We start from the raw sequence: 18,044 nt of genomic DNA, 5'->3' as shown, positions 1-18,044 counted from the left end.
TGGAACACAGGCTTTAACCTCACTACAGAGACCCATACCAGCCTGGGCCAGCCTCTCTTCCCTGGGCTGCTATGCCAAGTAAGTCAAATAAAGAAAAGATCCCGAGAGCCCCTTTCTTTAAATCTACCTGTCTACCTACATGCTTGAAACTTGATTCATTTATATTCTTCTTTTAATCTTAATCGTAAGAGAGACTTCTAGGTTCAACAGCTAAGACGGTGTTACCTGAATTCTAAGGTACGCTGTCAGTTACTACCGGTTACCAGTTACTTACCTGAGAGACATTAAGAGTTTGTGTGTGTCTTTGTTTTATTTCACCTTGGTAGTCTTCAGGGTGGCTTATTAAACTCCATTCATAGTTGTAGGTTGTTTCTGAGAGCAAAGAAAAATATGAGTAGTTATAAACTCTTAGAAGTCCCTATAATCTGGGCAGAGGGAGGAAAATGACAGTCTTCAATCTACTAGCAGAAATTAATTTAGATATACTGCACTCAACTTTCAACTATCATCCAAGTAAGGAACAACAAGGTATCTATATCTTTTTAATGTAAAATTTCTTCGTTATTATAAGAACATACAACTTATAAAAATTTAGAAAATATAGAAAGTTTTAAAAAAATTGCCCTAATTTCATTGTTAGCATTTGATGACTTTCCTTCCAGACTGCTACACCTGACTATACAAATAAATTTTAACACAGTATAATCCATTGTACTTTTCTCCTTTTAATAAAAGGCAAGGAGATTTAAATTCATTCCATCTGTCATAGGGGTTTATACAAGGCCATAAGAACGGATTAAGTCTCTTTATATTAAGATGAAGCTGTCTTCCACCTTGTGATTCTAGTAAGAGTTAAAGCACGAGTTACCTCAGCTGAAAGGAGTAAATGACAAATGCCAAATATTATCATCTATGCTTAAATGTTGATCCATGTGTGATAGGGAAAAATGAATAAAGGAACTAACCTGAATGAGAAATATTCAAACACCTTAAAAATGAATATACTTTAAGAAAGAATGCATTTGACAGGTCACAGGAAGAGGTCAAATGTTTGCTGAAGAGCAGAGCGCTGGATGAGCAGAAGAAAGAGCATTTGAAACAACATTTTTTGAACAACTGGTGTGAGGATCCTGAGAACCCGAGAGACGTGTTGCCACCACAATATCTGCAAACAAACCTTTGTGCACGTGCCACCTCCCTCACCTGACAGTGGAATTTTCCCAGGCTCTGTGGGTCATTACAAGTCAAAAGCTGGTATATGGAAACCTCTCCTGTTCTAAGATATCACTCTGCTTTGCATCATCAGAAATGTATGACTTTTTATCCTGACCAATTAAAGGAAATGTTCTGTATTTAATTCCTATCCCCTCACTCCATTTTAAACTATTTCAATAAACTTTAAAGCTTATGATCATCAAAGCCCTGTCATCCACTCGAGAGCGACATTCACTATGTTGTGAAAATGAATCCAAGTTGTAAATAACCAGTAAAGACACCTTAAGGACACACCAGCTAATGGGCCCCTACTGGTCCCAGAGGAAAGTCAAACTCTCACCTGCAGGTGGCGCTGGCACAACAGACGCCTTCAGTTCAACTTCATTTTCCGGCAAAGTTATTATTAGGTTATCACCAGCAGACACCATGAGTTCCTTCACTAAAAGTTAATTAGAAATAGTACATTTCATCATATACTTCAATGATGTTAAGTTACTGCCCTATGATAGATTTGTTTTTAGTATCCATAAAATAAAATAACACATATTTTTGTAATAGTTCTTCATGCAATTTTATCTAAGATACTTTTTTCCCTCTGGCGAGTAACTGAACTGTGCCCTACATTATGTTGCAGGGTAGATTTCATAAATTTAAAACTGTCAACGTGAGTAGGCACTGTGGAGAAAATAATGCTTCACTGAGCAAGGTGTCGGTGACAAGAGTTGCGTGAAAACAGGTAGCGTACTGCGGATTGGGTCTATTTTCTCTCATGCTTCCAGCTTTGCTTGACCCCCTGGTATGTGCTATTTTTAGTCTTAAAAAGATGGAGTGTAATCATAAGTGTTTCTGTACCATAATCACACGCCACTCAGTTCTGATAGTAACCCCATGAATTACTGCAATGGTCTTGCTCTTGGAACCTTCCCAAGAGAAAAGCCAGTCAACCTCAATATAAAAAGGCTATTTTAACTCAAGCAGCAGGCACATCCACTCTCATCAGAAGCACCTAGTCACTAAATCAGCATTCAGAACAATGCTTGCTTCCTTGCTCTATAACCAGGATTATATTGATACGTTCAACTGGCTTGACTCAACTGGACATTAGTCTCTCTTGTAAAATACAATTGAGATACGTCAAGATATCACATAGAGAAAAGCAAAGATTTAAAATAAAAGCTGCGTGCTCTCTAGAGGTCCCAGCTGCTTGGAGATGTTAGATGGAGATGTGGCTCATTTAAATCTACTTCTCTCAGTCTGTACTCAGTCCCTCGAGTGCCTTCCTAGACCGGCTGCAGAGGCTTGGCTGCCCTCTCTGGCTCTTCTTCCCTGTCACTTTCACTGACTCTTTTCAAGAAAAATCAGCAGTTGTGGACCTAAAAGGGATATTGGTCCAAACCCATCATTTTACAGATAAAGAAATTGAGCCCTGGAGAGGCAATGTAAGTTGCTTGAGGCTATGTGGATCATTAGCAATAGATCCACCAATATCTAACTAATTTAAACAGTTTTAAATTTAAATAGTTTATTAAATAAATAAACGTATTTATTTCAACAGCCACTTATCTACAAGATTAAACTCTGATAGGCTCTGTTCCAAGGACTTGAAGATTATCAATTCATTTCATCCTCTAACTACTTTATGCAATAGGTGCTACTAGAACTCAAGGATGCTAATTCCCAGGCCAGTTTCCTTTTCCATATACTATACAGCTCCTCCACCATTGTCCTTCTCTCTACTGAGGCTCAGGATCAAAGTAAATAACCAAAGAAGAGAGGGTAATCCTCAAAGTACATTACCCACAGAAAGGCTCAGGAAACATGACAAAAGTCTCTAGTAACTTCTTTAGGATTAAACCTAATGGGAGCTTTTCAATCCTCCTGTAACACACGGCCCCTTCATCACTTCTTCCAACGTGGAACCCTCGCCTCTCTCCTCCTCTCAGTCCGCGCTCTCCTCCTTCTCTACCTGTCACGGCCACTCAGTCAGCTCTATAGGCTCCTTCGGCTCTCCCGGCTCCTAATACAATGACAGCTCCAAAGTTCCACCCCTCAGGCCTCTCCCCAGCCCACCCTGCGGCTCTCCCTGGAGGGCCTTCAACTATCACCTCTACACGGATGACACCTAGTCCTTTATCTTCAGCCCAACCACTCATCTAATTTTCAGTTCCATGTGTCCAAATATCTTAGAGTCCTTTTACCTTCATTGTGACCTTCAACCACTTACCAAATTCTAATGATTCTGCCCTTCTAATATCGCTTGAATCTGGTTCCTTCCCTCCATCCCTGCAACCACTCAGGTTCCTTCCCTCCATCCCTGCAACCACTCACTACAGTTTTTTTAATGGATCCTCTTGCCTCAGGTCAACCCCATACTATTTTCTTGATATCAATCTGATCATTTCACTTTCCTGCTTCAAATCATTCAGGGATTCTCTCTACTCATCCAGTAAAGCACAAATTCCTTAGCACAGAACTCAGGATCCTTCAAAATACTGCCCTGCTCACCACTCTAGACTCAGACCTTGCCATTTCCACTCCGTTTACATGATCAGTGGCAGCCATACTGAACTCTTTATCGTTCTTCCCAAAATGCCCCTTGAGCTCTTGTCCCTCTGTTCCCCAGCACAGGCAGTGAATGAAAGGATGGGCGGGAAGTGCCAAGCGCGGTGCCTGGCCCTGGGTAAGTGCTCAGTAAATGTAATTCTCATGACTGTTATTACACATGTCGCTCCCTCGACCCGAACAGCATGCTGACTCCATTTCTGCTGGCTCATCTGTCCTAGCGTTACCACCTCTGGAAAGGCTTCTGTGGCCCCTCCGAGCCGGTCAACCGGGCTGCTCCTTCTCTGCTCCCACAGCAGCCTCTCAAAGCACTTACTGTACTGTATCAAACCATCTATTTGTCTGTCAGCCTCATCCTCTAGACTATAGAGTCAAGGAGGGAAAAGACAATACCTATTCATCTTTTTATTCCCAGCGCCTAGCATCATTTCTGGCACACGATAGATGCTCAAAAATGTGCCCGGGGCTTCCCTGGTGGCACAGTGGTTGAGAATCTGCCTGCCAATGCAGGGCACACGGGTTCGAGCCCTGGTCTGGGAAGATCCCACATGCCGCGGAGCAACTAGGCCCGTGAGCCACAATTACTGAGCCTGCGCGTCTGGAGCCTGTGCTCCGCAACAAGAGAGGCCGCGATAGTGAGAAGCCCACACACCGCGATGAAGAGTTGCCGCTTGCCGCAACTAGAGAAAGCCCTCGCACAGAAACGAAGACCCAACACAGCCAAAATAAATAAATTAAAACAAACAAACAAACAAACAAAATAAAGTGCCTGGAGGGAATGAGTAAACTTTCGAAGTTGTCACTACTATATTCTACAGCGTGTCTTCAGCACATGTCTTCCAGTTATATTTTTTAAATTACCTGTCCTGGGAGGAGTAGGAGCAGATACAGGTTGCTGAGACGGGGTGGACTCAGTGGGGAGGGTGCTAGTGGGAAGGGTTGAAATGCTATGCTCTGTGCTCCATGGGGTGACTGTGAGAGCTGGGCTTTTCTCCACGGTGGCTGGGCTGAACTCCAGGCTGGTTGCAGAAGGATTATGGGAAGGCATTAGGACCTAGGAGATCAATTACAAGGATAAGTTGTTATGAGGGAAAAACAAAGGTTGAACTCTTCAAGACACCACCATGTCATTGACTTTTTCAAAAATTAGATTCAGTAGCATTTGAAATACCATGTCTAACATTGCAAACCACTGGAACTCTAGATCATCTCTTTTAAATATTCTCTGCTACCTGCTAAAAATGTAAGGCAACTCTGGGTTGGAGAATTATTATAGGCAAACATACACATACAGAAAACATTCAAGATAAAAAGAGAGAAAATACTTAGAGTAGCAATAATTGAAGACAATCAGATAATTCAACAATGAACAGGTTTCTAGAGTAAATGATCTCTATTCATATTATCCACTGTATATAATTTATCATTTAAGATTATGGTTATAGGGTTATCCAACTTAAAGTTTTAAATTAAATATTATGTGCCAGGGGAAAATCTCACAACATGATAATAAAATGCTCTTCTGAGCTTCAACTGCCAGTGACTGGAGTTGAAGCCAGATAAGTAAAACTCAGGCTAAGAAGATAGGAGACCCAAAGGGGAAGCTGAACTGTGAAATCCACAGAAAGAAAAGCTGTAACTCAAATGTTAACTGGAGAGGGGGGCGTTGGTATTTACTGAAAACACAGCTACTCTTTCTTGCAGTTCACTTAGCCACATAAAAGAAGGTAAAATGTGTTAATACTCAGGGATGGGGGAAAAGAACACCGTTAATCTTTGATACTTTATTTTTTAATTGTAAGTCTTAAGAATGTTTAAGACAAGTACAAGGACAGAAAAATATGAAAACTTTGAAATGAAAAATACATCAAAGCAGGAAAAAAACTGATAATCTCACTGCTTAAAAGAATGTTTGGCAAGTTTTAATGGTTGAGATTATAATGTCTAGTCAATTCAATCCAGCTTTCTTCACTTATTCTAACCTAAGCACTGATATCTTAAATAATATTTTCCTTTTTTAAAAAAAAAAAATCTTAATTGGTTTATGTCCCTTTACATTCTGATTTGCTCTCTTGTATCTTGAAATACATTAAATTCTCCCATGACCTGTCCTTTTGTCACTTTACTGCCACCTGCATTCGGCTTCTCCTGACCAACGCACTCACTACATCCTCACCTTGTCCTGGTGTTTCCCAAATGAGCAGTCTCTGAGCTCCCAACTACTCTCCCCACAGCGAAGCCTCCTTCTCTATCTCCCTGACCTTCTGCTGTTAGCACTTGAAACTTCCCTCTGTTTTGGGTGTGTCTGCTCTCCCAAAGGTGCCCATTCTTTCCACCCGTGTTTTTCATGGAAAGTTCTGTACAGCTTATGTTCTCTCCTTAGTATCTTGCTCCTCCTATCCAACTGATTCTTATCACTGGTGAGTTTCTAGCAACCTCAGAACCTGTTGGGTCTTGAGGAAACTGTAGGGGGTCAGAATGTCACTCTAAAATATAGCACTTTGGCATGCTGATTATTCTGAATGAAAGGTACTTGAGAAACAGCCAGTGCAAGAAGGACACTCTGACCCTCCTTTGTCCCCCCTGAAAGCAAGAGACAAATCTCCCATGCAAAAGGTACCCTTCCTTTCAAGGATTATCTACAACTTAATGCAGCTCAAAAAAATTTAATTGTGACTATAGGGGAAAATATGTACTTTCGTGGAAAATAAAACACTGTACCAGGAGGATAGAAGGTATCCTTATCACCATAGAGAGGAAATTTAGGGCTGAGAAGGCTGTGGAAACAAACCTCATGTTAAAGCAACAGGCCCCAAATAGAGTCGTTTATGTTAAGCCCCCAAACCAAGACTTAATTACAGTTTCAGCTCTCCCAGAAATGGAATCTTAAACCAGTCAATCAGGAATAATTTTGAGGTAATCTGCTTGATAAACCCCTACTATCCCTTAAAGGAAAGTAACCTTGTAATAACCAACCCACTTTTTTGCCTTATATTCCTTGTTTCCACTCCTGCCTAAAAAAGTTTTTCATTTTGTACAGCTCCTCAGAGCTCCTTTATATCTGCTATACTGGATGCTGCCTGATTTGAATGCATTTTTGCTCAAACTCTTAAAAATGTTAATATGCTTCAGTTTATTTTTTAACAGATACTTATCTTTAACAGATACTTTGTCACCAATTTATTACCCCAAGCCTAATCCTCTCTGGCTTGTCAATTCTTCCCAGACTGATTGCTTCTTTGTTTAAAAGATACAAAGCCTTCCTGCTTTGGTCACCTCTCATATTTTTATGGGGTCTCCAATACATACAAAAGTAAATTTGTTTTTCTCCTGTTAATCTATCTTACGTCAATTTAATTATTACCCCAACCAAAAAACTTAGAAGGAAAGGAGGAAATTTTTTTCTGCTCCTACAAAACCTACCACGAGAGATTTGCAAAGCCTCTGGCTACACGCACTGTGTATATGGGCTGGCTCCAGAAACTTCTATAAAACCTCATTCATCTGCGATACCGGTAGAGGCATCTCTAAGGAGAAGCACTAAATCATCATTAGGTGGCTGACTTGCGAAGGCAGAAGAAATAGTTGCTCTTGTAAACAGTCTGGTCATGAGCGCACAACAGAGGAAGAGGGTGTTTGGTTTGGAAGGTTCTGAGAGTCATCTTTTTAGATGATACCTTAACAGGTGCCCCCAAAAGGAAGCTTCGTGTGATGTGCGTCCTAATGAGGGCCGGGCTCTGAAAGCGAACTCAGCCCCTCCCACCCTCTCCTACACACACCAGCCACACCCACCTCTTTTCCAGAGCTGTTGCTGGATTGCTCCTGGAGCTGAAAAGTCTCTTCCTCCAGTTCCTTTCCTGAAGGTGGAGTAGTGACCAAGGGAAGCAAAAATCTTCCCCCGGGGGAGGGTTTTGGGCCCGGGGTCCATGCCGACTCATTCAGCTTGTGGAGCTCTGGGCCCTCCTGCTGCTTCTCCGCTGGTGTTGCTGGGCTGTCTCCAGCAGAGGAGTTGAAACCTCCCTTGCCACCGGCCGGCAAGCCCCAGTCCGTGTACTCGGCGCTCCCTCGGGGCTCCTGCTTGCTGATGGGCTGCAAGAGGCTCTGCTCCAGCTCTCTGTAGTCATCTGAGTACTCAGACGTCTCCTCCAGGCCCCGATCTTTGCCCAGGAAGGCCAAGTCCTTTCTGATATCCTCAGGTGAGTCCCCCCAGATTCCTGACGGGGCACCCCTGTTCAGCATCACCTCCCCGTAGTCCAGCAGCTGTGCGGGCCTCTGGGCAGGCCTGAGCACAAAGGTCAGGTAAGACCTGATGGAGCCCACCTTTTTGGGCTCGCAGTTCTCTTTGTGAGGGCAGCTCACCAGGTAGCAGCGGCCCTCAAACCACCAGGCCAGGTCACAGCTGTACAGGTCACAGCAGGCAGATGTGCAGTCTACCACGGGGGTGGTTTGAGGCACTGGCATGATTTTGCTAGTTTCCAAGTTAGGAGAAATGATGGCATTGGAATACGTCCTCCCCTCACTGCACTGCGTACAGGCACAACCTACAAACACGCAGTCTCCAATGAGGAAGCGAGGCATATCACTTCTGGCAAGCAAATAAACCACCAGCATCTCCTATAGAAAGTCCACTGCTTTAGAGCCCATCCATCAACAGACCCATCCATACATCTGTCCTCCCATCCTTTCACCCCCATCCATCCATCCATAGATTCTTCCACCCGTCCAACTAACCGTCCATCCTCTCTCTTTATATAATGTTACTCCACTTAGCGAAGAGAGGCATTCTTTCCTACGTGTGTATTGCTTTTACACTATAATATTTTGCTCCTCACCCAAAACCCAGCTATAAAGGTTTACTTTAGGAACAATGTCATGTTGTTGTTAATTGAATTTTTAAACATCTCAGGTTATTCTGATGATAGATCAATTCTGATGACATATCAAATGAGAGAAAAACTTGTCCTAAATATAGGTCTATAACAACTAGCTTTAAGCGCATTCTAAACCATGAACTACAAATGTTGCCCATTGGCAAATACAGCAGGCAGGAGAGTAGTGCTACGGAAGTGTGATCTGCAGACACAGTGGAGCAGGCCGCAAACTCTGGGACCAGTCCATAAAGAATAAGGGCACCTGGGGCTCTTAGAAACCTCTGTAGCAATGTGTCATTCCCTGACATCCAAGGACAAAAATCACTTTTCTGCTTTTTTGTTTATTTTGTAAAACAAAGAATGCTACCCACCCTCCAGTTCTACAAGGATGAAGTCATTACCCACCGCAGTCACTGACAGTACACCCAGGAATGAACTCAGGATGAGAAACAGGATAAGGCGCTCTGTGCTTTGGAAAAACAGGCCCCATAGATAGTTACATGCATATCTTAGGAAGAATTTTAATGAGCCCAGATTCTCGTATCTTCCCATACATAGAAAAGCACTAAAATCACCAGCTGAGATATCTGTTCCTTGTGACTAGCAGTAATTGTTTACTAAAATGTGTGCTTGACTGCACATATTCTCTAGCCCCAAATCATATATATATGGGCTTCTCCTCCTATCTCTTCAGAACAGTTCCCTTAGAGCTACTGAGAGACTGTTTCCTGGGCTATAGTCTTCAGGAAGGTCCCTGAATAAAACTGAAACCCACAACTTTTACACTGTGCATTTTGCTTTCAGTAGAAATTGTTTGTTGATTTTTTACCAAAGAATCTGTTGGTGGTAGATTGGAAATAAAAACAAATCGGTCCCTCTTCACATATAGTTTGATAAGCACTGTTCTGCTGCAGAACTCAGAACAGCAAAGGATCTCTTTTCTAGTGAGGGCTCATCACTGATCATTCTCTTAATAACTGTTACATTTTTCATAATGACAGTCAGAGATTACTTCTAACTGGAGGTAAGAGAAATGGTTAAATACAGTATAAGAATCATCTTTTTTTTACCTGTATACATATCATCATTGTTATAAATTTTTAAGAATCATTCAATGACTAACACTGACTCTACAGGAAAGTCTAATTGGTCCAATTCAATAAGAATTAGATATAATAAATATACATCTTTCCCAATGAATAAGCTAGCAACAAACCACTTTAATTCAATTGAAATGACATTTTCTCAAACCAAATCTACTTTTTAAAAAAATCACCTTAATAGTTTTAGCCTTTTATTTTCTAAAGAAACGCTTAGTCTCAGATACGGAGACAGGGAAAAAAAATAATTCTGCTGAACATAACAAAATAGCATTTCTAATTGAGGTCAAGAGACGATGAAGCATATAAAATAGGCAGGTAATCTCCAACTCCCAGCTCTACTCTCAAAAATAGTGTCCTTATTTGTAAAGCTATCACTACATTCCTTTAAATGAAGGGGCCTTTAAATGAAGACTCAAACTAGAAATTTCTTTCAAACACAAATGGCAGGATATATTTTATTTCCCTTGAACAACTGTTGGGTCCTCTCCTTTTGGGCAATATGATTCATAAGAACTATCATGTTTCATTTCTGGCTCTGGCCACCAGAAGCTTAAAAGCCAACTTATAAAACTGTGTCACAGAAACCATTATACAGGGAAAAGGCTGTGATCCTGGAATAAGCAAATTGTTACACGTGGGTGAGAAGCATGGCAGGAACCTTCAACACAAAGCTTAAAGCAGTTTTCCATCAGGTGGAAGGTGGAGATCGCCACTTATTGGGTTGGCCAAAAAGTTTGTTTGGTTTTTTTCCATAAGATGGCTGTAGTAGCACTTAGTTGTCTTTAACTTCATTTGAAACAATTTTGTTAGATTCAGTTGTGACAGCTGTCATATCAGCGTGCATTTTAAAAAATCTTATCAAAATTGGTGAATTTTTGTGTAGCCATTTTAATATTGAAGATGGAAGAAAAAAGCAACATTTTTGGCATATTATGCTTTATTATTTCAAGAAAGGTAAAAATGCAACTGAAACACATAAAAAGATTTGTGCAGTGCATGGAGAAGGTGCTGTGACTGACTGAACATGTCAAAAGTGGTTTGCTAAGTTTTGTGCTGGAGATTTCTCAATGGACAATGCTCCATGGTCCAGTAGACCAGTTGAAGTTGATAGCAATCAAATTAAGACATTAATTGAGAACAATCAATGTTATACCACGCAGGAGATAGCTGACATACTCAAAATATCCAAATCAAGCGTTGAAAATCATTTGTACCAGCTTGGTTATGTTCATTGCTTTGATGTTTGGGTTCCACAGAAGTTAAGTGAAAGAAACCTTCTTGACCGTATTTCTGCAGGTGATTCTCTACTAAAACGTAACGAAAACGTTCCATTTTTAAAACAAATTGTGACGGACGATGAGAAGTGGATACTGTACACTAATGTGGAACAGAAGAGATCGTGGGGCAAGCGAAATGAACCACCGCCAACCCCACCAAACACTGGTCTTCATCCAAAGTAGGTGATGTTGTGTATATGGTGGGATTGGAAGGGAGTCCTCTATTACGAGCTCCTTCCAGAAAACCAAACGATTAATTCCAACAAGTACTGCTCCCAATTAGACCAACTGAAAGCAGCACTCCATGAAAGAGTCTGGAATTAGTCAACAGAAAACGCATAATCTTCCATGAGGATAACGCAAGACCACATGTTTCTTGGATGACCAGGCAAAAACTGTTACAGCTTACCTGGGAAGTTCTGATTCACCCACCATATTCACCAGACATTGCAACTTCGGATTTCCATTTATTTCATTCTTTACAAAATTCTCTTAACAGAAAAAATTTCAATTCCCTGGAAGACTGTAAAAGGCACCTGGAACAGTTCTTTGCTCAAAAAAATAAAAAGTTTTGGGAAGATGGAATTATGAAGTTGCCTGAAAATGGCAAAAGGTAGTGGAACAAAATGGTGAATACGTTGTTCAATAAAGTTCTTGGTGAAAATGAAAAATGTGTCTTTTATTTTTACTTAAAACCCAAAGGAACTTTTTGGCCAACCCAATACTTCTGGGACAGATCATCATTTTGTTCTGCAAAAAATCACCTGAGGACTTCCCTGGTGGCGCAGTGGTTAAGAATCTGCCTGCCAATGCAGGGGACACAGGTTCGAGCCCTGGTCTGGGAAGATCCCACATGCCGCGGAGCAACTAAGCCCATGAGCCACAACTACTGAGCCTGTGCTCTAGAGCCTGTGAGCCACAACTACTGAGCACATGTGCCACAACTACAGAAGCCCGTGTGCCTAGAGCCTGTGCTCTGCAACAAGAGAAGCCACCGCAACGAGAAGCCCGTGCACCGCAACGATGAGTAGCCCCCGCTCGCTGCAACTAGAGAAAAGCCCGCACACAGCAACAAAGACCCAATGCAGCCAAAAATAAATAAATAAATTTATTAAAAAAAAAAATCACCTGAATGGGCTGTTTAGATATACATACCATAAGCAGAGATCTGAACACTAAATAAAGAAGTTTGAAATGGTGGGTTTCCCAACAACTAAACCATTCTCCCTTTGGGCCAAGTTGCCATAATTACTTTAGAATCTATTAGACTCACTCAAGAACATTCTTGAAGAGACCGGAAACACTCACATGTTTGTCCCCTCTACAAATTCCCAGCCCAATCCATGAACACAGTAAGCACTCCATGATTGTTGACAAATCAATAAAATCATCGGTTAGCATCTTGTGAAAGGTAAAGAGGATAGAGAGAAAAGACAGACAAACCCTAAATAACATTATTTGGGCTCAGTAACTCAGGAACTTTGAATTAATGAAAAACACCTCATAAGAAAAAGACAAAAAGCAGTGAAAAAGTGGGGATTTGAGAGACAGAGAGAGAGAAAAGAGGGCTCAAACATTAACGACAGCATTTTCCAGAGTATAGAGTACACTAAGTGTGGAATAAAGGAACATCTTGCCTTGCATGCTAAGCAGTGGTGAGTTTAATAGATGGACGGATGGCGTGGGGAGAGTAATCTGCAGGAAATGATAGGGCTTTCCCGATTGTAGTTATTTCCTGAAGTGGCCCTTGTATGATCTAAAACTGTGCTTATAAAAATTTAGATGCTTCAGACTCCTGAGTCACACCCACTAGAAGTTCTGATTCAGTAGGTCTGGACGGGGCCCAGGAAACCACATTTTAACAAGGGTCACTCTCAGGGAAGCCTCAGCATGGTTTTACCATACTTGGACAAACCCCAGATATAAAACCAGTTTCCCTGGCCATATCTCCATCCTCAATCTCTGGTAAGTTCAGAGGGGCTTGGCTGGCTTGGCTGGCCTGGCTGGCCTAGTTGGGGCATGAATCATCAGAATTGATGCTCACCAATGATTTTATGCCATGGTGTGTCCACAGTAAGCAAACAGACTATATGAAAATAAAGATTTACGATAAAAAAAAAGTCTGTCATTTGCTTTCCAAGAAAGATCTACTATGCAATTCTTTTAAATAAATACATGAAGTTTTCCTAGTATATATGAAATGTGATTTTATTTTCCCCGAAATAGTCATGATAAAAAATTTAAATGCCTGTTTCCAGAAACCACTTATGCATGAGTTCTGCCTTTTTATACGTGAAATAAGTCTATTGGAAAGCAAACACACAGCACCTTCATCTCCTCAGGTTGATCTGAGTTACTTAAGCCAAAGATAGGAAGTCCAAGTGTGATGGTGTCTCCAAGGTAACGGTTTCCTACCTGTAAGGGTCACCAGCAGCAGCAATGAAGAGAGCGCACCTGTGGGGGGAGCCATTTGGCCTCACACGGTGGGTGGAAGCAGGCTTCTGAGATGGCCCTGAGAGGTCTTTGGCGCAGGCTTCCTTTGATGTTTCTTAGGAGCCAGATTCGGCCTCAAGAACTTCAAAGGAAAAACAGAAAAGAGACAGGAAGGAAGAAAAGAACAGGTAAATGCAGAAACATACAAAGTTATTTCTATTATCTATTCATGGCAATGGGAAGCCTGTCTTGTTTACATCCCAGGGCCATAGTGGGGCTCAGGGCGGGACACGCCAACATGTGCCACTTTGGCATGTGGATTATTTCAAGCTGGAACCAGTCAAGGTCTAAAGGATTCAGGAAGAATCTTTGACCTTCCCCCTAACTGCCCAAAAGGATTTAGATAGAAGACCTGTTCCAGGAAGGGACCTCTCACTATAAATAAATACAGTATAATGTGAACTAGGTGTGGTAGACAGGGAGGAACCTAGCAAAGTCTGTTTGTTAAAATTCCTCTCTGTGTTCTTCTGTCTCTGTATGATGCAGCAAACATTTGTTTACCAAACATGTGCTCTTTTTCATCTTCCTGTGAATTGCCTTCTTTCCCTTTGAAGTCCCAGACCCTTACCCCCTTCTCCTTGGTCCAGGATGACATATATACCTCATTTTACTGACTCTCATTTTACCTGGAATCTCTCACATTATGTGGATTTCCTGTACGTAAGCAATTAAATTTGGTTTTCTCTTCTTAATCTGCCTTATGTCATTTTAATTATTTGACCAGCCAAAAGGACCAAGAGGGGAAGGGGGAAATTTCCCCCACCCTGACAACCATGTCTCAGGCAAACCATCCACTGAAGTTTGTTCAAATAGCAAGTACAGTCCCTAAGAAGGGGCAAAGGGTTTCTCATGCTTTCTCCGGTTATAAGCCAAACCTAGGGAATGAAATAGAATCAATCATACTACTATATTTCATCAATTCTAACATGTAAATATTTTCATGCTTTACCATCTCTGAAACTGGGATGTCTTAAGTTGGCCAAACACTGGGCAGAAGATAATGCCATTGCTTGTACACACATGTGGACTATGCAGAACTGGTGTCAGAGGCTTGAAAGAAGGCAATGTGAAGCACTCCTTTCAGAACTGCTGCATCCCCAATGCTCATGACGACACAGAGGCAAAATTGTGCAGAAAATACACAGACCTCACTAAATGCCTTGACAAGTGATTCAGCAGAAATGGACAAATATTGTCAGGAAATTTAAACATACCTTAATGTATATTCACTTATATTTCCTTTTTATATATGCACAAGAAAGACTCAGGATAAAAATCTGCCGAAGCAACCCCCCAAAATCTCTTTCAATGTGTAGAAATAGTTTACAGGATAAGAAAGTGATGTGCTATGGTATAACTGACAGGATTTCTTTCTTCCTTCATGGTGTTTAAAATAATGATGGCTCTTCCAATCATTAGCCTCTTAGGTTCAATGAACTTGAGTAATATTTGCATTTTATTTTTGCCTGGCATTTTCTTCAATGTGATCTTCACAACAACCCAGGCAATATTATAATCTATGCTTTCGATAGCATCAAGATGATGAAATTGACGCTCAAAAAAGTTCACTGATTTGCTCAAGGCTGAAGAAGAACCAGTACGAGGAGGTCTGGACTCCAAGTATTTGTTATTTCAGATACGTAACAAGGCTTCCAGGAGTAAGCACACCTAGATAAGGGCTTCCTAGTGAATGTGCCAGAACCTTGCTGTGAGTTACAAGTTGGTATGTTACGGTGAACTAGAGTTTAGTCCCAGTGCACACCACTCTCTCTCCGCCCATTCCTTGTTCCCTCCCCACCCACACAGCTTACACTTGTTCTTTTAGGAGAGAACAAGACTCATCACCTTCCCTCTTCCCGCCCCCTTTCCAGAAACACCTCAGTACATTTAGGAATTCACACGTGAACTAGGGCTGACAAGGAGTGGGAAACCCCAGCAGAGGCCTCCCAGCTAGTCATTTAAGAATGACGTGGAGAATTCCATAACAGACAGGGTCTTCCTCCCGTTATAGTAGCTGAAAATGCCATATCCTCGCTTTCATGACATCCTCTGCACCCAAAGTGCTGTCCTGGAACAACCAGACGCCCTCAGAAACTGGTGACTTGAGGTTACAGGGAGTGCAAGATTCCACCCAGTGGCGTGGTGGTGGAAGTGTCACACAGTAACATTTAATTTCCAGAGGAGCAGCAGAGGTGATTCCAGGCTTGTGTTGAGACCCCAGCATTAGCACCGCCGGCCCTGCAGGTGAGATGTCGGTGCCCAGTGACAACAGCGTAGCATCTTCCTTGGCCTAGGTGTGTCACATTCCTGGCTGTGTAGTTTCCAGCCTTGTTTTCCCAGTTCCCCAGAAACTAATGTTGTTTAAATAAATTCCTTATATTGCAGAAATTAGCCAGAGTTTTTTTTTTTTGGATAACCTGTGTTCAAACACAATGACAAAAGATCCACCAGAGACACAAATTTCCATTTTGCTATGGTTACAACCAGAAAAGCTATGATCACTGGAGAAAGAATGGAAGGAACTCAGTCTTGGGTTCACACACTGAACAGTACTTAGGTTCATACATTGAAGTTCGGGTGATTTTTTTTCCTCTTTACCAATATATTGTGTATTTTTCCATATATATGTTATTAAAATACACAAAATTTGGGGGAAAAAATGATGTGGTAATCTAGGGGAGGTGAGGGGTATCAAATGACAGAACAAACAATTTAGTGATGAGTTGGCTGTCCTTTATTCAAGGGAAAACAATCCACAGATTGGGAGAGTACAGGATGTCATAAGCAGTGGACCACTCCTCCTGAGGGATTTTGGGCAAGAGTGAGTTTTATAGAACATTAGAAGTGGCAACGTGGAAACAGGGCATGACTGGCTAGGAGGTCGGGGATTTCCTTACAAGGCAAGCAGGTCCTATTTTCGAGGGTAAGGTGAGCTAGCTAAGCGGAGCTGCAGGATTGTGATTGGTGTATCTGAGGGTTCCTTGACTGGCGTTTCCCATAAGTGCAGCTTGAGGCAGGAGATAGATGGGCCCCAGGCTGAGCAGCTGGAGATGATAGCAGGAGCAGAAGAGGAGCTGAGTCCTGCCCAGATAAGAGATAAAGAGACTACATATTCCTCATTCTGGAGGTCCAGAAGACCTTCCCGACAACACCTGTGCAGAAAGGCTCCTCGGGGGCCAAAAGGGAGGGGTCGCCACCCCATAATAGGTGATGTCAACCTTTCCACAGGCCTCTGAGCTGGAATCCATCTTGGCTAAGAGATGCAGACACACACAGGGGAGGACCCTGAGTTATAACCAAATACGGACTCAGAGCCAGGCAAAGCAAGATAACTGGCCAGAGGAAACCCAGAAGAAATGCCCCATATAAGTGATTTAAACTACCACGAAGGCACAACTGTCTCTCTGAGCCCGCCCATGTGTGTCTATTCACATGTACTTTTTTTTTTCCTCCTAATAAACACCTTACTTGTTTCACTACTTTCCATCTCTTTGTTGAAATTCATTTCTACAAAGTAGACAAGCCAGGGCCTTGTCACTGGCCCTCACGGTCTAGTAGTGAGCATTCAGTGCTCTCACTGCCACAGCCTGGCTTCAGTCTCTGGTCAGGGAACTGAGATCCTGCTTCAAGCCGCTGCTGGCCAAGGCCGCCTGAGATCAGGCTGACTGTGGTTTAGATGTGTGATGTGGACCGGGTCACCGGGGCAGCTTCCACTTTGTAGGCCCTGACAGGTGAATTAGCTTTATCAGAGGCAACCAGAAAGAACAAGGAGCCTATTAAAACAGTCAAACCCAGCATCCTATGAGGAGGGCTTGGGAACCGCTGGACCTTGCTTTGAGTCTTCCTCAAGAAACAACTCAAATCCCAAGAAGGCCTCCCACTGAACTGCGCTGGTGGCTCTGTGGTTGACCACTTGGAACAAGGTTGCCGCCCAGCCTGCAAGCATCAGTGCCCGGGGGAGGTCAAAAGAGGCCTCCAGGGGGTTCTGTGTTATTGAGCCGAGTTAGGTCAAGAGACTGGAAAGGAACCAGAGTGAAGGTGACAGAAGGTAAATTCAGGAGGCGGGTATAACATTTCTCTGTGTCAGGATAACAGGGGCCATCAGAACACGAGTTTCCAATAAGGTAAAGGGGAGAATGTGAACGTTCAGTAAGCGTCCCATAAGCTTCATGCCTAACAACCCAGAGAGGGACCGCCTGCTGGTGCAAACAGTTTGCCACTAATAACTTCCTTGCCCTGCAGCAAGAAAAGTGTGGTTTGGGATGGGAAGTGGATAGAAGAAAAGATTGGCCATCTCCTGTCTGCAGTAATTGACCACACCCTACCTAAAAGGCAGAAGAGCAACTGGCCCTCCCGTGATGGCTTTCAGCCAGCTGCCAAGACGCTGCCCACAGTAGCAAAGGTGCTGTCAGTCGGGGGCAGTTGGTCAGGAACCCCACGGATAAAGACTGGGCCCCTGCCATACCACAGGGTACCTTCAGCCGAATTAATAAAAAGTGCGTCTCTGGGCAGACACTGCTCCA

General features: G+C 42.5%; 1 protein-coding gene across 5 annotated transcripts in view; it reads right to left on the bottom strand.

The window, feature by feature from the left end:
• KIAA0319 (KIAA0319 ortholog) overlaps positions 1-18,044 on the bottom strand; it is a 72,925-nt gene that overhangs the window by 33,217 nt on the left and 21,664 nt on the right. The window contains exons 2-6 of one of the 5 annotated variants that reach the window (XM_057555653.1): positions 13,444-13,603; positions 7,570-8,333; positions 4,639-4,831; positions 1,556-1,654; positions 275-372 (exon numbers count right to left, since the gene is read on the bottom strand). In XM_057555653.1, coding sequence (XP_057411636.1) covers positions 275-372; positions 1,556-1,654; positions 4,639-4,831; positions 7,570-8,333; positions 13,444-13,498 — 1,209 coding nt within the window. In that variant the 5' untranslated portion in view covers positions 13,499-13,603. Of the gene's footprint in view, positions 1-274; positions 373-1,555; positions 1,655-4,638; positions 4,832-7,569; positions 8,392-13,443; positions 13,604-18,044 lie in introns of those variants that run through there. The other 4 variants (XM_007197130.3, XM_057555652.1, XM_057555655.1 and 1 more) reach the window with 4 other exon arrangements.

This window comes from Balaenoptera acutorostrata, chromosome 10 (assembly GCF_949987535.1).
Source record: "Balaenoptera acutorostrata chromosome 10, mBalAcu1.1, whole genome shotgun sequence".
Classification (NCBI taxonomy): Eukaryota; Metazoa; Chordata; class Mammalia; order Artiodactyla; family Balaenopteridae; genus Balaenoptera; species Balaenoptera acutorostrata.
This window is presented reverse-complemented; position numbering and strand designations above follow the sequence as displayed.